The sequence below is a fragment of the Bos taurus genome, chromosome 16, assembly GCF_002263795.3.
Source record: "Bos taurus isolate L1 Dominette 01449 registration number 42190680 breed Hereford chromosome 16, ARS-UCD2.0, whole genome shotgun sequence".
NCBI lineage: Eukaryota > Metazoa > Chordata > Mammalia > Artiodactyla > Bovidae > Bos > Bos taurus.
This window is the reverse complement of record NC_037343.1, coordinates 55144937-55168734: the sequence shown is the minus strand read 5'-3', so window position 1 is coordinate 55168734 and position 23798 is coordinate 55144937. Positions and strand designations below refer to the sequence as shown.

General features: G+C 37.7%; 1 protein-coding gene across 5 annotated transcripts in view; it reads right to left on the bottom strand.

Moving 5' to 3' along the window:
* Positions 1-2223: 2223 nt before the first annotated feature.
* Positions 2224-23798, bottom strand: part of KLHL20 (kelch like family member 20) — a 71300-nt gene continuing 49725 nt past the window's right edge. For all 5 annotated transcript variants that reach the window (XM_005217060.5, NM_001076835.1, XM_005217062.5 and 2 more), the window contains 7 exon segments: positions 21550-21665; positions 15515-15698; positions 14558-14701; positions 10376-10509; positions 9560-9768; positions 5913-6019; positions 2224-3771 (listed from right to left, as the gene is read on the bottom strand). In XM_005217060.5, the coding sequence (XP_005217117.1) occupies positions 3687-3771; positions 5913-6019; positions 9560-9768; positions 10376-10509; positions 14558-14701; positions 15515-15698; positions 21550-21665 (979 nt within the window). In that variant the 3' untranslated portion in view covers positions 2224-3686.

Sequence of the window (23798 nt, the reverse complement as noted above, 5' to 3'; positions counted from 1 at the left end):
TCCGACTCTGTGACCCCATGAACCGCAGTATGCCAGGCCTCCCTGTCTACCACCAGCTGCCGGAGTCTACCCAAACCCATGTCCATTGAGTCGGTGATGCCACCCAACCATCTCATCCTCTGTCATCCCCTTTTCCTCCCCTCAATCTTTCCCATCATCAGGGTCTTTTCAAATGAGTCAGCTCTTTGCATCAGGTGGCCAAAGTATTGGAGTTCTTCAACATCAGTCCTTCCAATGAACACTCAGGACTGATCTCCTTTAGGATGGACTGGTTGGATCTCCTTGCAGTCCAAGGGACTCTCAAGTTCAACACCACAGTTCAAAAGCATCAATTCTTTGGCGCTCAGCTTTCTTTATAGTCCAACTCTCACATCCATACATGACTACTGGAAAAACCATAGCCTTGACTAGACTGACCTTTGTTGACAAAGTAACATCTCTGCTTTTTAATACGCTGTCTAGGTTGGTCATGACTTTCCTTCCAAGGAGTGTCTTTTAATTTCATTGCTGCAATCACCATCTGCAGTGATTTTGGAGCCCCCCAAAATAAAGTCAGCCACTGTTTCCCCATCTATTTGCCATGAAGTGATAGAAATCACTATGCAAATATTCTATTTTATACCAATGTCTTCTGTAAAATAAATACATTTCACTTAAAACTGTAGCACCTTCAGGAAGGAAGAAAAAACCCTTTAGGCTCCAACAAACACTCTGGGTGTTCATTCATGGGTCTCTACTCATGAATCACTGCCATGTGAATTGCTCTTACTGGGGACTTCCCTGCTTATGGACAGTCTAATTCTTAGAATTTTGTTCCTGTTATCATTCCTCTTCTTTCCTTCAAATATATGAAACAGAGTCTTAGGAAATGTGATTTTTGTCTTGAAGACTGACTATTAATGATGCAGTACCATAAGGATCTCATAAAAGTTTTTATACTTTTTCAATGTTGCATACTAGAATTAATTTTAGGTCTATTATTATATTTAATTCCAGACCATGTTTTGGGTCCAGCAGTGGCTGTGTGGCACAGAAAGAGACATGGAGTAGGAGTTTGGGGAACTGATTTCAAATGTTGGTCTATCATTGACTATTTACTTGTAGGCAGGATTTCCTTGGTTTTCAGTCTTAAAGCAAAGAAATAAATCGGTTTGGACCAGATGATTATCAAAAGAATGTGTAGCTTAAAATTGAACGATTTTTAAGTTCCACACCAGAGAATGAGTTTAGCGGTTGGGTAATACATAGCTATTATATAAAATAGATAATCAATTCAGTTCAGTTCAGTTGCTCAGTCATGTCTGACTCTGTGACCCCATGAATCGCAGCACACCAGGCCTCCCTGTCCATCACCAACTCCCAGAATTCACCCAAACTCATGTCCATTGAGTTGGTGATGCCATCCAGCCATCTCATCCTCTGTCGTCCCCTTCTGCCCCCAACCCCTTCCAGCATCAGGGTCTTTTCCAGTGAGTCAACTCTTTGCATGAGGTGGCCAAAGTATTGGAGTTTCAGCCTCAGCATCAGTCCTTTCAATGAACACCCAGGACTGGTCTCCTTTAGAATGGTCTGGTTGGATCTCCTTGCAGTCCAAGGGACTCTCAAGAGTCTTCTCCAACACCACAGTTCAAAAGCATCAATTCTTTGGCACTCAGCTTTCTTCACAGTCCAACTCTCACATCCATACATGACCACTGGAAAAACCATAGCCTTGACTAGACGAACCTTTGTTGGCAAAGTAATGTCTCTGCTTTTTAATATGGTATCTAGGTTGGTCATAACTTTCCTTCCAAGGAGTAAGCATCTTTTAATTTCATGGCTGCAATCACCATCGGCAGTGATTTTGGAGCCCCCAAAAATAAAGTCTGACACTGTTTCCACTGTTTCCCCATCTATTTGCCATGAAGTGATGGGACCAGATGCCATGATCTTAGTTTTCTGAATGTTGAGCTTTAAGCCAACTTTTTCACTCTTGTCTTTCACTTTCATCAAGAGGCTTTTTAGTTCCTCTTCACTTTCTGCCATAAGGGTCGTGTCATCTGCATATGTGAGGTTATTGATAAAATATACAATAAAAATTAATAATTCTAGCTATCAATCCCTTTATTCCTTCACGTTGAAAGTACTTATAACTTTACATATAGAAAATATAAATGATATAGAAACAGAAAAACCTAAATTAACTAGTAAAGATACAGGCATTAAAAAAGCACTAACCAGAAATTTTTATGGTAAGTACTACCTTTATTTTAAAAAGTTATACATGCTAGAAAAAAGCATAAATGATACATGTAAACAATTATTTACCAAATACTTATATTTTTCCTTGTAAAGGTGCAAATGATCTTTAAATGTAAACACAAATGTTGCCAAACATTTCTGTAGTGAGGGGAGGGAGAAAAGATTATTCCTTTTGGTCGTGGTTAAAGTCTTATTCAAAGATTTTCCTGTAAAATACATTGAAAAAAACTGATCTATGAACACAATAACAAAAAAACTTAAACCACTGTAATATGTATCTTTTTTTCCTTAAAAATGTTAGCTTTTTACCAGAAAGTGCAATTTGAGAGTAGTAGTAACAGTGGCTTTATAGTATGAGGATAATGATATATAGTTTTTATAAAAGAACCAAGATTTTGTTAATAAAATGCCTCAAGTGACTTTACACTCGTTAGCGTACTATTAGACGAACTGAAGAATTCATCCCCTGGAAGGCTATGATTACAGGTAAGCCTCAGCTTCAGCAGGCCTGAGCATCAAGTGTAAATTGCATAACAGTATTCACTGCTGGGGAGAGGACATTTCTCCCTGCTGGTCCTTAGTAGCAATAAGAAATAGAAAGGAAAGTTGCTTCAGTCAGTAATGTTTTTGAGCAAAAACTCTTGCAGAGTTGCACATGATTCTACCGGGGGGATTCTCAAGACAGTATAAGAATTGTACACTGTTTTGTAGAGGCACTGAGCAGAGCTCTAGATCTAGCAGAAACTCAATGAAAATATTTGAAAAAAAGATTTTAAATATAGCGGCAAACAAGTTTTATATGGAAGGAAACAAGATGTGAGCGTCCACTGATGAGAACTTTGGCATGTGAGTCCTGGTTTTATCGATTTAATATTCCTTTTGAATTATCCTAGTTAAATGAGATTTTTTTTTTGTTTTTTAGATTTTTCAAGTCTTCTGGTGCTTAGTGCAAGAATGATGGCTAACTAATACACTTTGTATTCCTATCTTTGTCATTGGTATGTCTCTGTAAGTAGTGGAGTCTTGTGGATGGAGTGCTTAGAACTGACAACTAGATCACATGTAGCCCTCTTCCCTTATTGGTGGTTTCAAACTTAATATCTTAAAAATAAGGTTTTACTGCTTGAAATCTTTTTTTTTGTCTTTTTTTTCTTTTGATGGGAGGAAGGCTAAATCCAAAAACAGAAACAAAAAACCACCCCCCAACAACAAAAGTACCATGATAAATTAAAACCGAAAATAAATATTTTTGTGCACAGAACCAAAAATTATTGTGCAAAGGTGGCATCTTGCAGGTGAAGTACTTTCACTGTATTTGTATTTCCACATGTTGAGGCACCGGCAAAGAATAAGATTTGTTTAGTGTTTTCTAGAGCTGTACAAAGCTCCAAAGTCAAAGCGCTCCAGAATACAGAGGAAGATATACATGACCGTCTTCTGTGTGTTCACCATATATGGGATTCACAATGTGTCATTTTTATAACTCCTACACCACCCCCAAGCCGACGGTAATTCATCCCACCGTACAATCTGCAAAGAAAGGAACACAATCAGATTTCCAATTGAAAAAAGCATTGTTTCTTCCATAACATAAATGTTAATAAAACATTTCTTTGTCTATCACAACTAATATTTTTAGCTTTGTACATCTCTTCCAAAGATTAGGAGCTGGAACTGAGCACTGGAAAGCAGCAGAATTATTTCAGACACTGACTAAATTCTCTGACTTACAGAATACTATTTTAAGAGAAGTGCCATATACACTTTTTGCCTTATAACTTTATAACTCTACATCTAGACTGAATAACAATTATGCAGTATCACATATTCTACATTTTTGTGGCTAATTTTGACCCTGGCTATAATATTTCCCCACCTACATTTTCCTTTTGCCTAACCTTTGGTTAGTTATTTTTATTCTTTTGTTCTGTATGGACTCTTAGAAGTCTTCTCAAAGCTTTATGGAACAAAACTGGATATGATTATAAAGAAAACTTTATAATCCCTCAACAATTGGTCCTTAAGAATTTCATGAATATCACTTGGTCAAATAATACAAACATATATTAGTAATAGTTGCTGAGAAACAAGTCCTTACGTAGGATCATGGCCAGAAAATGAGAAATAAATTTGGCTGTCTTCCCAAATTATGCTTACTGTTTTGTTCACCTTTGTATCCCTAGGGTCTAGAACATTCAGTAAACCTTTACTTCATGAAGGAGGTTGTGAAAATGAGAGGTAGAAGCAAAGAGTGCGACAATGTTAAAAGTCTGACTTTAGTATTGTGACCACTGAGCCCTGCAGAGCATGAGAGAGATGCAGAATCCAAAGAATGTCATTCAGGTATCTGTCAAAGTGGTTTTCCCAGGGATGAAAGAACCCAGTAAACCTATGAGTTAAATCTTATAAACTAATGGCAAAAACCTGGGTGGGTAGTTACAGGTTCTCAATTAGAAATACTTAGAATGCAGCCGGAATGGACTTCCAAGACTGTTCCCTTCTGGAATAGTGACTATAGAAGACGTCAGCTTATTTTGCATGGTCATGAAAAAGTCTTTGAGAGCTGCCTCAGATCTCATGTCCAGACTGTTATCTGTGGTTAATGTGCAACCTCAACTGCTGAGATGGTTACACAGACTTGTTTAGGCAAGTAAGTCCAACTTACTGAGAAAGAAACCTGCAAATGCTTCAGAGGTAAAACTATTTTCTTAGAAAAGCTAGTATGTAGAATAGATATTAGTATAAAGTACCTCAAACCCATACTCCTAATGTTTTATATTAAATTTGAGAATTAACTATATATTAGACCTTTTAAGATCTTGTAGTGTTTTAAGAGATTTTGGAATATTAAAGCATCTATCAGATTAGCTTTGTGAATGAAGAAAAACTGCATGACTGAACAAAGATTTAGACTTCAGATTTTAAGTTGAAAGGTTTAAGAGAATTTTGCTAAATTTGTATACATTTTTGAATATTTAAAATAAATTCAAGAGTTACCTGATGATGTGAATTTGTAAGAACTACTTAAGTAGTTGGGAAGGATTTGTTAAGACAACTGACGATTTAAAAGCAAAGTCAAGTCAGACCTGTAAATACAGTTTAGCTTAGTTAAACTCTCCTAAGATGTAGCCTCTTCTCTAAAAGTGACTGTTAAAATTTGCCAGACTTTAAAATAGAATAATAACATATTTAAGTATTTTTAAAACTCAAGGAAAAATATCAGTTTTAAAATGAAATATTTTTTAAACAGTAACTGCAGTTTGTTTTTCTGGGCATAAAAACTGCAATGACAGATTGGGAGACAAAGGTCCAGGTTCTAATTCTAACGCTCACTAACTTGCTTAGGCAGCTCATTTTATTTCTCAGTGCCTTAGTTTCCTGAGCTGAACATGGTGTGGCTAGCAAGGAGATTGTTTTTTTCTGTCTTTGCTATCTCTAATTTTAAAACTGAATGGTTAGCAAAGAGAGGGATTTTGTATGATATCAGCCCCTTTAGAGCAATGAGGTCAAAATAAGCCATCGGATGTGGGTAACTTTGAGTCCTTTTCAACATATTGCCAGAGGTAATTCAATGTACTGACCATCCTGATTTTGATGGTCATAGACTATTATCTCAAGCCCATGAATTTCAGGTCAGCAGTGAGGTGATTTGAACATAGCTTAAAAGTTACCTCCATGTATTGGCATCAGGATCAAAAACTTCAATTGTCTTCAAGTACGTTGTGCCATCAAAGCCTCCGACAGCCATAAGCTGTCCATTCACTACTGCCAGGCCAACCTATGGGACCAAAACATGGTGGCTGCTGCAGAAGCTAGAGAATCACTATGAAATTTAGACTGGTTTCTAGATAAATCTCTTTAATAAAAGATAAGTCTTTATGGCCTTACATTCTGGTTTACTTGAACACAGAAAGACAAAATTAATCACAAAAGTTATTTAATTATGAGAACTATAAAATTATATACCCAACTAGAATACTTACACAGAGTTGAAAACATTTATTTCTTGAATGTTAGGTAAAACATTCACTGGGAGTGAGCAAGAACCTCCAAACTGCTCTCAGTTCTTTTAGTATTTGCCTGTTCTGATCCACTACCTAAGTTGTCAATAAAATTCTCTTTTAAAAGATAAATTTAAAGTCCTTATTATGTCAGGACCTTCAGAAATCGATACTTTCCTTCCTTTTAACCTCACTTTCTAATGTAATCTATGTTGCATTAATATCAGAGTAGTTGCTAGTCCCAGAAAATAACATACTTTTTAAATGCCTCCATACTTTTGCATGTGTTGTTCCCTGATATTTTCTGTCCCTCTTCTATAAAGTCTTACTCTTCTTTCAAGGTACTTTACGTGTAACTTACTCCGGTAAGTCTCTTCCCTGTTCCAAAGTGTTAAGCATACTCTCCCACGTTCTCCTATAACGCACATGCCGCTAGTAGAGGATTTGTCTTCTGTGTTGTTTAGTCAGTAAGTTGTGTCTGACTCTTTTGTGACCTTATGGACTGTGGCCCTCCAGGCTCTTCTCTCCTTGGGATTTCCCAGCCATGAATACTGGAGTGGGTTGCCATTTCTTTACCCAGGGTATCTTCTGAACCCAGGGATCAAACCTATGTCTCCTGCATTGCAGAGAGATTCTTTACCACTGAGCCACCAGGGAAACCTTAGTTAGCTGTAAACACTTTAATTTCCTTTACTAAATTGGGAACTCTTTGAGGATAGGAATCAAGTTATACTGAACATCAGTTCAGTCACTGAACTGTGTTGGACTCTTTGTGACCCCATGGACTGCAGTATGCCAGGCTTCCCTGTCCATCACCAACTCCTAGAGCTTGCTCAAACTCACGTCCATCGAGTCAGTGATGCCATCCAACCATCTCATCCTCTGTTGTCCCCTTCTCCTCCAGCCTTCAATCTTTCCCAGCATCAGGGTCAGCTCTTCACATTAGGTACCCAAAGTATTGGAGCTTCAGTTTCAGCATCAGTCCTTCCAATGAATATTTAGATTGATTTCCTTTAGGATTAACTGGTTTGATCTTGCAGTCCAAGGGATTCTCAAGAGTCTTCTCCAATGCCACAGTTCAAAAGGATCAATTTTCCAGTGCTCAGCTTTCTTTATGGTCTAACTCTCACATCCATACATGACTACTGAAAAAACCATAGCTTTGACTAGATGGACCTTTGTCGGCAAAGTAATGTCTCTGCTTTTTAATATGCTGTCTAGGTTGGTCATAGCTTTTCTTCCAAGGAGCAAGCAACTTTTAATTTCATGGCTGCAGTCACCATCTGGAGCCCAAGAAGATAAAGTCTGTCACTGTTTCCATTGTTTCCCCATCTATCCGCCATGAAGTGATGAGACTGGATGCCATGATCTTCGTTTTTTGAATGTTGAGTTTTAAGCCAGCTTTTTCACTCTCCTCTTTCACCTTCTTCAAGAAGCTCTTAAGTTCCTCTTTGCTTTCTGCCATAAGGGTGATGTCATCTGCATAATTCAGGTTATTGATATTTCTCCTGGAAATCTTGATTCCAGCTTGTACATCATCCAGCCCAGCATTTTGCATGATGTACTCTGCATGTAAGTTAAATAAGTAGGGTGACAACACACAGCCTTGACGTACTCCTTTCCCAAGTTTGAACCAGTCTGTTCCATGTCCGGTTCTAACTATTGCTTCTTGACCTGCATACATGTTTCACAGGAGGCAGATAAAGTGGTCTGGTACTCTCATCTCTTGAAGAATTTTCCACAGTTTGTTGTGATCACACAGTCAATGAAGCAGAAGTAGATGTTTTTCTGGAATTCTCTTGCTCTTTCTATGATCCAACAGATCCTTGCTATTTGATCTCTGGTTCCTCTGCTTTTTCTAAATCCAGCTTGAACTTCTGGAAGTTCACGGTTCATGTACTGTTGAAACCTAGCTTGGAGAATTCTGAGCATTACTTTACTAGTGTGTGAGATGAGTGCAATTAATTGTGCAGTAGTTTGAACATTCTTTGGCACTGCCTTTCTTTGGGATGGAATGAAAATTGACCTTTTCCAGCACATAGTAAGCACCTGATAAAGAAAAGTGAAGTCGCTCAGTCATGTCCAACTCTTTGTGACTGCATGGACTGTAGTCTACCAGGCTCCTCTGTCCATGGGATTTTCGACGCAAGAATACTGGAGTGGGTTGCCATTTCCTTCTCCAGGAGATCTTCCCAACCCAGGGATTAGAACCCCAGCCTCCCGCATTGTAGGCAGACGCTTTACCGTCTGAGGCACCAGGGAAGTACTTGATAAGTATTGGCTAAATGAGTGGATATATAATCAACACAATGTAGCAGTGAAAACAATAGGAACATGACAAAGAAGCTGCTGTTGACACTAATAAAGAGCCACAGGCATGTGAATGCTTTGACTAGCTGATGCCCACTGGTGGTGGTCTTGGATCTCTGCAAACCAGAATTCACTCCCTTTTATCAGATTATGAAATTGTTAGCTAAAGCTGGGTTATCCCACCTGTTATCCTGCATTGATGAGCTCCTGTTGGGATCAATGGTTTATTGGTTAAATCTCCTAGAATGGATAACTTCTACACTTCACTCTGGAAGTTTCTTGTAGTTACAGGTCATTGTTCATGGTCTAGACCACGACACAGGTCATCTATACTATAGATGGGATGGACTCAAACCAGTCTGTGTAGACTGGTGGTGGGGCCAGATGTGTTTCTGCCTAAACATTCAATTGGTATGTCAACTACTTAGAATATCACCTAGAAACACTAGGTAGGAATATTTACCTTCATTGGGTATAGATGAACCCATATATCTGATAGATATCAATGAACATGAGTAAAATTAGGAAACGTAGTAGATAGACAGGGAGATGGCTTTCAAAGAAGCAACTGATTATAAGATAAAACATAAGATGCAAATTGTTACATATAGAATGGATAAACCACAAGGTCCTACTGTATAGCACAGGGAACTATATTCAGTAGTCTGGGATAAACCATAATGGAAAAGAGTATTAAGAATATAACTATACACTTTGCTATACAGCAGAAATAAACAATGTAAATCAACTATACTTCAATAAAAATAAATCATAAAAAGGAATTCTCTAAGTAAAGATATGATTGGATATGTTACGTATCTTCTTGGGATAACAGTAATCAAAAGAAATTAACATTTTTTTTTCCAGTACAAAAGTAATAGGGGTTGTTCTGCATCCAGTGCATCCCCTCTGTGCCCCTTGTATTATATTTTACAGATCAGACTTCTTCTGCACAGCCCTCCCTCTTTTGGTGCTTGCTTTTCAGTTTCCAGTAGCCAGGCACTTACTCCACTACGGCGGGATGTCATAGCCACCACCGGAGACCACTGGTTAGTTCTGGGGTTGTATCTCTCAGCACTGCTAAGCTCTGTAGTGTCATCTCTGCCTCCTACGGCATAGATCATATCCTGATACACTGCACAGCCTAGGTGTTTCCTCCGGGTCCCCATAGGGGCTATGGTGTGCCATCTGTTTTCCTGAGGATTATAACGCTCCACTGCAGGGAAAAGAAAAACCAGTAAGTGACTGTTCAATCATTTCCTCCCACCTCTAGTTTTCTTCATAGCTACTCTGCTTTTTGATAACATGTTTTTTTTTTTTTTTTCCAATAAGCAGTCTGATTTTTGCTTTTGAGAAAGACTCATCTACCTTTGGACAATACCACTATACTCTCATCAGGGACTGATTTCTTTTAGGTATGGTTGGTGGAAAGGACATGTGTTGGAGTCAAAGTACCTAGTTCTAAGCTAGGTGACTTGTGGCATCTCTTTGTATGTTTAAATGAGAGGATAGCTATAAAATGGTTTATAGTAATAAGTTTCTCTAGCATTTATATAATGTTAGTTTATATAGCATTATATAAATGCTATAAATTCCCAGTAACTTGTGAAATTAAGGGAGAAAGAAATACTTTAGAAATACACCAGTAGACTATGGCTGCAGAAGACCTGATGAACAGCTATGAGTTGCACTCTCCTAGTGGAAAAATAATTTTCTTAATAAATTATAGGATAACATGGACATCTTATACTTTTTGTGAGGGGACTCTCCTAAGAAAAATGTGTTGATTTGGGGGAACCAGACTGACTTTGGAAGGGACTAACCTGTGTTGAGTGGAGATGTCCCATCAGAGCCACCTACAGCATATAAGAACCCTCCTAACACAGCCACAGCTACACCTAGTCTTCTGGTACTCATAGAAGCCACCCGAGTCCACTTGTTCTCCTTTGGATCATACCTGCAGTAAGAGAAACCAAAGACTGCACGCATGTTTTTGTTAAGTGAAGCTGTTTCCATAAGGTATGAAATCATGCTAAAGATATGTTAGATATATAGATTTGCTATGGTCCAGTGTACAGTGATTATCTAACATATTTTCCATTGTTATTAGTATTCTGACTTATGATGCTGTGGCTAGAAATCTGAAAACTACATTTCTCCTTTGCTAAGGTGGCTCTCTACTAGATTTTGCCAAAAGGAAAGACTAGACACTTTCTGTTTGTTTGCCAACCCTGTAGATATTGTCTCAGCAATGGCCCTTCAATCTGGCTGTCACAGTTAATTTCAGCTTCTAGACTTTTTCTCGGAGAAGGCAATGGCACCCCACTTTAGTACTCTTGCCTGGAAAATCCCGTGGATGGAGAAGCCTGGTGGGCTACAGTTCATGGGGTCGCACAGAGTCGGACACGACTGAGCTATTTCACTTTCACTTTTCATTTTCATGCACTGGAGAAGGAAATGGCAACCCACTCCAGTGTTCTTGCCTGGAGAATCCCAGGGACGGGGGAACCTGGTGGGCTGCCGTCTGTGGGGTTGCACAGTCGGATACGACTGAAGCAACAGCAGCAGCAGCAGCAGCTTTTTCTGGCACTTCCAAAGCTAAGCCTTGTTGGAAGTTTTAGTCACAGCTCTGAGAAGCAGTTCCAGAGTTCCTGAGATAACAGTACCAGTGCTCCAGTTATCTACCACTGTGTAACAAACCACCCCAAACTCAGTGACTTTCCACACTAACTATATGTTTCCATGAATCAGGAATTTAGGAAGGGCTTCACAAGGAAGTCTCTTCAATAAGTGGTACTGAGAAAACTTGAACAGCTACATGTAAAAGACGGAAATTTGAACACAACCTAACACTATACCCCAAAATAAAATGGATTAAAGACCTAAATGTAAAACCAGATACTATAAAATTCTTGTAGGAAAACATACAGGCAGAACACACTGATATAAATTGCAGTAAGATCTTTTTTGATCCACCTCCTAGAGTAATGAAAATATAAACAAAAATCAACAAATGAGACCTAAACAAACTCAAAAGCAAAGGAAACCATAAACAAAATGAAAAGACAACCCTCAGAATGGGGGAAAATACTTGAAAATGAAGCAACTGACAAGGGATTAATCTCCAAAATATACAAACAGCTCCCTGCAGCTCAATTAAAAAAAAAAACAAAAAAACAACCCAATCAAAAAATGGGCAGAAGATCTAAACAGACATTGCTCCAAAAAAGACATACAGATGGTTGAAAAGCACATGATAATATCTGTAATTATTAGAGAAGTGCAAATCAAAAGTACCATGAAGTACCACCTCACACCAGTCAGAGTGGACATGATCAAAAAATCTACAAACAATAAATGCTGGAGAGGATGTGGAGGAAAGGGAACCCTCCAATACTGTTGGTTGGAATGTAAACATGGCCACTATGGAGAATAACATGGAGGTTCCTCAGATAACTAAAAATAGAGCTTCCTTATGATCCAGCAATCCCCCTCCTGGGAATATATCCAGAGAAAATCATAATTCAAAAACTTACATTCACCCCAGTGTTCACTGCAGCATTACTTTACAATAGCCAGGGCAAGGAAGCAACCTAAATGTCCATCAGTAGGAATGGATAAAGAAGATGTGGTACACATATACAAAGGAATATTGCTTGCTTGCTATGCTAAGTCACTTCAGTCGTGTCCGACTCTGTGTGACCCCATAGACGGCAGCCCACCAGGCTCCCCCGTCCCTGAGATTCTCCAGGCAAGAACACTGGAGTGGGTTGCCATTTCCTTCTCCAATGCATAAAAGTGAAAAGTGAAAGTGAAGTTGCTCAGTCATGTCCGACTCAGCAACCCCATGGACTGCAGCCTTCCAGGCTCCTCAATCCATGGGATTTTCCAGGCAAGAGTACTGGAGTGGGGTGCCATTGCCTTCTCCAACAAAGGAATATTACTCAGACATAAAAAAGAATGAATAATGCCATTTGCAGCAACATGGATGGACCTAGAGATTGTCACACTGAGAGAAGTCAGAAACAGACAAACTTCATATGATATCGTCTATATGTGGAATCTAAAAAAAGGGCTACAAATGAACTTATCTACAAAACATAAACAGTTACAGATATAGAAAATGAACTTATGATAACCAGGGGGTAAGGGCAGGGGAGGGATAAACTGGAACACTGGACTGACATATACAGACTATTATATATAAAATAGATAATTAATAAGGACCTATTGTATAGCACAGGGAACTCTACTCAATACTCTGTAATGCCCTATATGGAAAAAGAATCTAAAAAAGAGTGGATATATGTATATGTATAACAGGTTCACTTTGCTGTACACTTGAACCAACACATTATAAATCAACTATCTTCCCAGAATCCCCTTGCATAGAGTTTTCAAAGTGGAGAAATAAGTGTCCTGACAAACATAAACGGGAACTGGCATTGCTTTCAAGAGTTACCTGTAACTTTAAGACAGAGTTAAACTCGTCTACTTAATTATGATAACACTATTAGTAAATGCTATTTCAAAACATTTCTTTTTAAGAAGAGAGGATGAAATCTAACACCGGTCAGAATGGCTGCTATCCAAAAATCTACAAACAATAAGTGCTGGAGAGGGTGTGGAGAAAAGGGAACCCTCTTACACTGTTGGTGGGAATGCAAACCAGTACAGCCACTATGGAGAACAGTGTGGAGATTCCTTAAAAAACTGGAAATAGAACTGCCATATGACCCAGCAATCCCACTGCTGGGCATACACACCGAGGAAATCACAACTGAAAGAGACACGTGTACCCCAATGTTCATCGCAGCACTGTTTATAATAGCCAGGACATGGAAGCAACCTAGATGTCCATCAGCAGACGAATGGATAAGAAAGCTGTGGTACATATACATGATGGAATATTACTCAGCCATTAAAAAGAATACATGTGAATCAGTTCTAATGAGGTGGGAGAAACTGGAGCCTATTATACAGAGTGAAGTAAGCCAGAAAGAAAAACACCAATACAGTATACTAACGCATATATATGGAATTTAGAAAGTTGGTAACGATGACCCTATTTGCAAGACAGCAAAAGAGACACAGATGTAAAGAACAGACTTTTGGACTCTGGGACAAGGCGAGGGTGGGGTGATTTGAGAGAATAGCATTGAAACATGTATATTATCTTATGTGAAATAGATTGCCAGTCCAGGTTCTATGCACGAGACAGGATGCTCAGGGCTGGTGCACTGGGATGACCCTGACGGATGGGATGGGGAGGGAGGTGGGAGAGGGGGTTCAGGATGGGGAACACATGTACACCCATGGCAGATTCATGTCAATGTATGGCAAAAACCACTACAATATTGTAAAGTAATTAGCCTCCAACTAAAATAAATAAAAAAAGAAGAAGAGGGGATGAAGCATAGTGTGCTCTTGCCAGTAATTAAGTGCATGAGATTCCAAGACCTAATCTCTAAGGTAGAATGACAAAAAAATGATGGAGCAAGAAATTAAAAAATAGAATCTATTTCACCAAAATTCACTGATCTGTAAAAGTATAAAGTAAATCAAGGCAGCCCACTAATATTTCCCTAAGTATACTTCAAGAATTAATGAGAATCCATATACAAAATACTTTATAGTCCTTATAAGATATATGCTGCACCAAGAATTAATCATTTTCCTGAAGGAACTCTGAGGAAAATCATTCTAAATACTGGGGGAAAAAATCAGAACAGATTTCAGAAGTGGTATGCTTGACATCATACATAAAATGTAATTTAAAATATGATTCCAACATTTCATTGTTAGGCTCAGCCTATATAACATATAAGTGTAAAAACTGGATTATATCTTTCATCTTCCTAGACTATAAGGTTAACTGAAAACCTTTTCCTCACAGCTCATGGGAAATCTACTGGATAGTGAATTTCTAGTGTTCTAAATTATTCCTTTAAAAAAGCCCTCTATATTCTTTTAAAAAAAAACTGAAAATAAGTTAAAAAATTCACCTTTCAACAATGTTGAGGCAGGACACGCCATCCTGGCCACCCACAGCATAGAGAAAGCCTCCAAGCACAGCCACACCTACACTTGTCCTGCAGGTGCTTGTGGGAGCCACATCACTGCTCCACTGGTTTGTTTTAGGGTCGTACCTACAGAGAACACATCAAGACAGGGTCTGTATTACACAAAGAAAATTTGGCTAGGCTTATAAATGTGATGGCATATGATATAGTTAATATTTAATCATTTCCACTCTATTTAATTCAATTTGTTTTTAAGTGTGTGTGTGTTTTTTTTAACTTCTATGGCACTGATTCTTCTGATGTTCATGTTATTTTCAACTACAGAATCTGTATCTCTAGATCTTGATACACTGAAACGTTTCATAGATGTATTTCATAAGTATCAGGAACATGGCTGAATGAAAAAGGGTAGGTGACAAGAAGCTAGAAGTTATTAAAAAATCAATTATTGTATGTTTCCAGTGTGCCAGGCATTGTGATAGATATGGGAGAATATATTTTAACAATTATAGCCAATGTCACATGTACAAGTATATTCAAAATACTTGTGAAAGATGAGAGGACTGAGTAATTAACTAGTCTGCATGGTGCCAGACAAGGCTTTATATAATAAGTAACCTTTGAATCTTTAAGAGAGATTCCAGGGAAGAGAATGGCATGCAAACATATAGGCAAAAAGGACATAGCATGTCCAGGAACTGCAAGCAATTTGGTGGGTCTGCACTAGAGTGTTTAAGAAATAGTGGTGTGCTGAGGAAGACAGACTGGAAAAATAAGTGGAGGTCAGATTATAAAGGACTTATTTGTTACAGTAAGTGGTTTAGGCTGCCAACTAGTGCCACAGACACAAAACTAAAGCAACAAGTTACATCAGTTTCTAATTAGTATCTCAAACAAAACAATATGGATAGTAGAGAAAAAAATTCAAATTGACCTTACCTTTCAACACTGTTGAGATAAGAGGATCCATCATGGCCTCCTACTGCATATAACAGGTCATCAAGAACACTGACTCCAACTCCACATCGCCTTTTGCTCATTGAAGCTACCATTCGCCATTCATTAGTCTGTGGATCATATCGTTCAACACTAGAAATGGCATCTCCACTGCACCAACCACCAACTGGGGAAGTAACAGAAACGGTCAGGAGAATGTCTGTCCTAAAGCATATCACTCACTGTTAACCATTAAACAGCCCTAATGCTTGGACACTCCAGCACTCTTGCCTGGAAAATCCCATGGATGGAGGAGCCTGATGGGCTACAGTCCATGGGGTCGCAAAGAGTCGGACACGACTGAGCGACTTTAGCTAGCTAGCTAATGCTTGGACTTGCCAGATGCCTCTAGAAGCAAGTTAAAATATAAATTATGATTTTTGCTTATTCCACTGGGATTACCATAATCTTATTCTTTCTGGGGAGGGATTTTTGGCTCATCTACTCATGATCTCTTTATAGACTGTCTTGTGACTAAAAATAATACAGAAATTCTTATGACATATTTCAAAATATTTGCTTTCTGTTTATCTGGTCTGTATTGAATTCTACAATATCCAACATGACATTTAAGATCAGAAAACATTTTGAATACATTTTTCAAAAGTAACACTCAGAATAAAAGGTTCAAACAGAGTTCAGTAAAGCTCTGAGCGCTCCCTGAAAAAAAGAGAAAACTAATTATAGCAGAAAATTTTAATTTGTTATTCTTTAAAATCATCTCTATTTCAATCTAAAATAAGAGCTAGATTCTGGAGCATAGAGGGTGAGGTCTAAAGATAACTTAACCTCAAAACATTTGAAAACTAATGGTTTCAAGGAGGTCTCTAACTTCCTGCTGCTGCTGCTACTAAGTCGCTTCAGTCGTGTCCAACTCTGTGCGACCCCATAGATGGCAGCCCACCAGGCTCCCCCGTCCCTGGGATTCTCCAGGCAAGAACACTGGAGTGGGTTGCCATTTCCTTCTCCAATGCTTGAAAGTGAAAAAATATAGTGAAGTCGCTCAGTCATGTCCAACTCCTAGTGACCCCATGGATTGCAGCCTACCAGGCCCCTCTGTCCATGGGATTTTCCAGGCAAGAGTACTGGAGTGGGGTACCATTGCCTTCTCTGCAATAACTTCCTGAGCCAGAATAAAATGAGAATGTCTCTAACCATCTTCTGCTGGATTTGAAAACTCACTTCCTTATTTCAAATCTCAATATGTTGTATACATTTTATTATGGTTTCATTTAAATTAGGATATTCAGCTAATACTAAGTATTCAACTAAGTCACAGTAAGTTTTGTATATATCAGTTTGCTTCAATTTGAATTCTGTTCTGGGATATATGCCTGGAGTTTCTATATCAGAGAAAGCACCTTCACTTCTAACATAAGATTTGGCTGCAAATATGAGGGTTATAAGCACCTGAGACAAATCAAACAGCCTAATTATTAAAACTCAGGCACAATTTTATAATGAAAGCCATTGAAACCAGCTTTTTATTGGATTTCATGGCTGCAAATGAAGTTAATATCACTTCATAAACTGTGTTCTTTGATACTAAAGGGGAAAAAAGGCCATTAAGAAATCAAATTTATACCTTTCTTGTGACCCGGGGAAACAAGAAAAGGAAAGAGCTGTTCAATTCCACTGCCTCATGGCAATTTTATGTGAATTATAATTTCCAAAGCAGCAGGTGACTGCAATAACTGGGACTGAACTAAGTTATTATTAGAAGTCAAGCACACTGTACGTGGGGCATCCCACGTGGCTCAGTGGTAAAGAATCCGCCTGCCAATGTAGGACATGTGGGATTCGATCCCTGGGTATGGAAGATCCGTTGGAGGAAACAGCAACCCACTCCAGTATTCTTGCCTGGAAAATTCCAAGGACAGAGGAGTCTGATGGGCTACCATCCATAAGGTTGCACAGAGTTGGACATGACTGAGTGACTGAGTACACATACATGCACATGGTATTTAGCAAGATAAAGTGTATGCATAGTTTCTGCTGTGAGAATTATCAATTTGTGTTAAGTGATGTACTTAAGGAAAAATATTGCTGAAAAGGAGACATATAGTTTTATATGTGTGAGATGCTGACTCTAAAAAAAAAAAATTACTTCAAAGACAGATTTGGTCAAAAAGTGTTACCTTAAAGTAGGCAACTTTCATAAAGTATCTGTGATAAAGATCAAAGAACTGTGAACACTAAAAAAAAAATAAAATAAAAAGAAAGAAACACAGAATTGAGAAGCATCAAGAAACCTAATGGAAAACAAGAGGAAAAGCCAGAAGACATCAATAGGAGTAAATGCTTCTAAGTAAAAAAACTACTGAGGTTATAGATTTGATCTAAGGCTTCCAGGATGAAGAAAGGAAGACTAAATTTTCCAAAGTTAAGTGAGAACTGGTAATTTGCATTTCGAAGATAATGTAAACAAAATTGCAATAATAATCAAAGAAAATTAAGGATTAAGTTTTAAGTAGAGACAGATGAGTCAAGATCTAAAATATCAGTGTAATAGTATGACTCAAGAATAAAGGTCAGATCTGGCATAAAGAGACTAAGAAAGCAGGGAAAACCAATACCAGTTGTAGAGAAAAGCCATTAGAAAAGACCTAATGGCTTTTCTCTACAAATGAAAATGGAAACCTTGATAGTGTAAAGAAGTGATAGATGGTTTACCTGTTATTCTTTACATTTTTCTGTTAATCAATTTCTATATTGCATGTGTGAGTGAGTGAAAGTTGCTCAGTCATGTCTGACTCTTTGTGACCCCATGGACTATATAGTCCATGGTATTCTCCAGGCCAGAATACTGGAATGGGTAGCCATTCCCTTCTCCAGGGGATCTTTCCAATCCAGGGATTGAACCTAGGTCTCCTGCATGGCAGGCAGATTCTTTAGCAGCTGAGCCACCATATTGCACGTGTATTCACTTCTATGTTCAGAAAAAGAAAATGTTACTCAAAAATAAATCTTTCATTTACAAAGTGACATTAACAATCCATTATTCTTTCCAAATTTTACTTTTTTATTCATTATGATGGGTCAATGCTAGTTTCTCACTAGTGTTCAGCAGGATCAACAGCATGCAATTAATCTTTATTTAGTGTCTGTTCTGACAAGATTGCTATACAATCTAGAAACTACAAAGATAAATAAGAACTGGTCCTTGCTCTGAAGTAATAACAATATAGTGGAGGAATCAGATACCCAATCAGCAATATGAAATTATGAGATTACTAGCAAGAGTTTGAGATCATGAAATTGATCCAATTTAAATGGCTTCTAAAGAAGGCAAAGTGTGATTCATTAACACCATTATACAATCAAAAGAGGTGAATGAGATTTTAGTGAAGATAGTTACACATTGAAAACATGGCACCTGACAATTTATAGTCATGTCACATTGGAAGAAAATGGTGGGAACCAGCAGGATAAAGATGGCGGTTGTTGAATAATCCAAGTGAAAGAAAGAAAGAAAGAAAATTAAGTTGCTCAGTCATGTCTGACTGTGACCCCATGGACTGTAGCCTACCAGGGTGAAGTCAAGTTTAAATCTGTATGTAATAGAGCTACATTATTTTCTCTCAGCATCCCCAAAGGTGTACCTTGTCTAGTTCCACTGGATTGGTACCTTCCCACCAATCCAGAAAGAACCCTAGATGTGAAATATACTTCCCATACACCTATTTGGTTTAGCCTCTAGCTTTTGATCATATAGGGTTTCTCTTCTGTTCCACTTCCCCCTGAGTTTCCATTATCCTCCCCTCTTCCTTAATCTAGTTGTTAATCTCTGCCAGAATGTTCTGAGGCTCATGGAGCAGTAGTATATTGTTATCCCTACTTCAGGTACTATAACAGCCAGGTAAAATATTTAATAGATCTTGATAACAATGTATATACCTCCACAAAGATGGCCCTACTACTAGAATTCCTGAAACTAACCTGATATCATGAAAATAAACCACAGGTACCAAATAATTAGATCTTGCATCCTTCTAATTAAAAAAAAAGTAGACAACCAACTTTCACAATTGGGGAACAGAAACTCTGATGTTTATAGCATTCTTATATGTACAGGGAGCTGGCACAACAAACTGCTTTTATAAATAAAAGACCTTTAACAATATAATTTATCTAGTTTAACCAACAAAGCTAAACTAATGGTATAAAGATTTCCCTGGGAACTTAACCAGATCTGGCAATAATTTATTCACCAACTGACAGCAACTACAGATGCTATGTGGGAGTGAAGAGGCAGATGTATATAGGTGTGAGCATGTAAGCAAGCATCTGTGTAAACCCATATGAGTATGTGAATACATACCTGAGCATGCATATATAGGAATGAAAGTCACAGGAATAAATAAGAATGATAATAGAAATAAATTTGCTAATAACAATGAACAAAGGCATTAGGATACTAGGAGTATAGGAGAATTCAGTACATGATAAATTAATAATTGAGTTTTAAATCTAAAACAAGAATGAAGGAATGCTTTCAAAAGAGAGGAAAAAAAGCCTGATGAAGATTAGAGAGAAAAAGAAAACTTGGCATCCATTTTCTTCTTGAAGAAATGCAGCAATACTCTATGTGAAGAAATGGAGATGAAAAAATTTAAAAAGGAGAAATTAAACATAAATTGTCAAACTTTTCCTCTAAAAATGTAAGGGAAAATATATTCCCACATGCCAAGAGAAAATAAAAACGAAGGGGAAAAGATAGGCAACTGGTTAGGTTGATGGGAAAGCATACTATGACCCAGTGATTCTATGGGATTTCCTGATGAAAAGTGATAGAACACTTCACACATCAAACAGAATCCCAGGAAGCCTATATTTAAGAGTAATGGAATTCTGAAATGTGGGAACCATAAATAAAAAGATTACCATAGGTTGCATTTTCTCCATGAATCAGGATTTGAAAAGAAAAATTGAAGAGAAAGAATTTGCTATAGATTGAATGTGTCCCTCCGAAATTTATATATTGAAATCTAATCCTCAATGTGATAGTATCAGGTGGTGAGGCTTTAGGGACGTACTCTGTCCTCAAGAATGGAACTAGTGCTTCTATAAAAGAGACTTCACAGAGATCCTGTGCCTCTTTCTCTACCTGAGGACATAGCAAAAGATGAAAAGATGGAGTCTATGAAGAAGAATGAAGCGGGCCCTCAACAGACACCAAAATACTTCCCAGCCTCCAGAACTGTAAGAAATAAATAAATTTCTACTGTTTGTAAGCCACCCAGTATATGCTTTTCTGTTATAGCAGTCTGAGTGGACTGAGACAGAACTAGTGAGAAAATGTTTTACCAAACATTGTGAAAGTTGTTATTCAAGTGACTAAGGGAGCTGAATTTATGTGGATAGAAGTAAAACATCTAAGATTGAAAGTTCTCAGATATGCAGGGGCAGACGGCAGCAGCAGAATGATACAACATGATGTCTTGGGCTCAGTCTAGCTCAGGAGAGGTACAAAAGAGTGTAGTTGTCTGATGTAAGATAATGTTTTTTGACAGTTCCATGTACTTATGAGGTGACTTGCACACTGGAATATAAATTCATGCATATGATTTATTATAACAAAACATCCACTGCATGACATTTTTAGGTTATATAAAAATACAGCATTCTTTCGAAAGTACCAGTGTTGGCTCATGAGTTAAGAGGCAAGATACATAAATTATTTTTTGTTTTCAAAAGGGCTGTACATTTTTTTTAACATTAAAAATTTTTTTAAATTTATTTCTTGGCCACACACTGTGTGGCATGCAGAAGCTTAATTCTCCAACCAGGGATTGAACCCGTGCCTGCTGCAGTGTAAGTGTGGAGTCTTAACCCCTGGACCGCCAGGGAAGTCCCCATGGTAAGTCATTATGTATTTCTTATGACAGTGGATATCACAACTGTCCAAAGGACTGCTCAAATGACAATTTCTCATGTGGAAAATATTCAGTTTAGCCACAGTATATTAAGATCCAAACCTGCAAAGAGTACTTCTCCACATCGAATAGGTTTCCGTGGTCTTGTCCTTGGTCCTTGCATTAATGGTCGTTCTTGAGGCAATAGGAGATAGTTTTTAGCCTCATCTACCAAGTCTCTGTGAAAAAAATTCTGCCTTTATTCCAAATGTCTAAATAATATTGTTAGTCAAATCCCAATATGGTTAAGGTATATGTAAGATGGCAAAGGGGAGCAGCATAAATCAAACCAAATCATGAATGCCAGCCAGCATTATTATTAATTTAGGCTAGTTATTTATTTTTTTGGGCACATGGCATGTGGGATCTCAGAGATTGAATCCGTGTACCCTGCACTGGCAGCTTGGAGTCTTAACCACTGGACTGTCAGGGAAATCCCTCCAGCCAGTATTATAAAGGTCACAAACATGACAGCAATGATGCCAGTCACACTATGAATTGTGAATTGACTGGTATTTGCATCATGACTTCATCTCTTACTGCAAATTAGTCTAAAACTCAACATACTTGAGACTAACAATGACTTATGGGAAACTAAAAATTACACCTTAATTACCAGTCTGCATAGTTACTGCCTTCTAGTGAATTTGCTTAGCTTTCGCAGGATACTGGCAAAGGAGCACATCAGCCACAACACTAGGTATTTGCTAGATTAATTTAAGTAATAAAACTAGGTCAAAATTTGGATTGCTAAAAAGAAATACCCTACTATCATTTAATATTAATTTTCTATTTGGGACTGTATGAATAGTTCACTCTCAATAAATCTACTGAGGATGAACAGTTTTGTCTTTTTCTATGAAGGTACTTTATGAGAAGAACCTAGTAATTACACTTGCTAAATAAAGTATCCTAACTTAAACTATTTATGTACTTACTTCACTTGAGTCCTTTGAGTGATTCAGTATCTGACTATACAAATTCAATTTGTTACTCTGTTCTTTCTCAACTCTGAAAGTGCTTCCTAAATTACACTATATTTCCATTTCTCTATTTATATTACACGTAATTTATTTCTGCTGGACCAGTGCCAGGCGTGACCCAATAATGTACATCCAGTATATGATTTTGCTAAGGCCTCTTCCGAATTTATGCTAAAAATAAAAACAAACCCCCTCAAAATCCCAACCTGATGACCAAGAACTTATTCTAGCTTCCTCAGCTAAATACAAAAGACTGTGATCTCCTTCTTGCTGGTTTTTAATTAAGTTGTTCAAGCGTTCCTAGAAAGAATATTATAGAGCTAATACTTAGGGGCAAACACAAAATCAATAGTAACAAGAATAACAGGGGCTTAATACATATTAACTCATTTATTCTCCATGACAGCCCTATGGAATAGGTACTGTTTTATAAATAAAGGAACTGTACCAGAAAGAGGTTCAAGTAACTTGAATAAGGTCACACAGCTAGTAAATAATAAGGTCATGATAAAAGGAACAGGCTGCTTCCTTTTTTAAAACTTTTTATTTTGTATTGGGGTGTAGCCAGTTAACAATGTGGTGATAATTTCAGGTGAACAGCAAAGGGACTCAGCTATACAGTAGGTCCTGTTGGTTATCCATTTTAAATATAGCAGGGTATACATGTCCATTCCAAACCTCCATCTCTTCCCCTCCTTCCACCCCCAACAACCGTTAAGTTCCTTCTCTAAGTAGGAACAGGCTTCTTTTAAAAGTAACTTTGTGAGTATTCAGGGGAATTAATTACCATTTGTCTTTAAGTTTAAAAGGTAAACATATAAAAACCCTCTCTAACACCTCCTAGTAAGGGAACAGGCTTCAAATTATTGAAGAAATGCAAATGAATCTATTATGTTCTATCTCTGCTTTAGAGATCCCTGATTCTGGAACAAGTTTCTTTAGTCACTAAGGGAGATCCAAAGGTTTGTGTACTTTAAAGAGAGTTCTGACTCACTGTTTCTGGGAAGAAATGGTTAAAAACACCATGAGGTTTCATATTTGAAAATAAACCATAAAATCTGTCAAATGGAAAAGTAGTTTATTAAATTTTATATATACTGTAGTTCAGAGACAGACCAATAAAATAAATGTTTTGTCTTGTAAAAACATTTAGAATTTCTTTCAATCAAAAAAAATTTATGAAACTGTGCCATCAAACTCTAGTGGAAATCTTTCCACAGCTGCTTTAAGGGTGTAGCAGACCTTTAACTCTGTCTACAAACTCAGAAAGCAAGGCTGGTCCTATTCCTAACAAGGCATATGTGATGGAATGAAAAAGTGCTTCTGCAC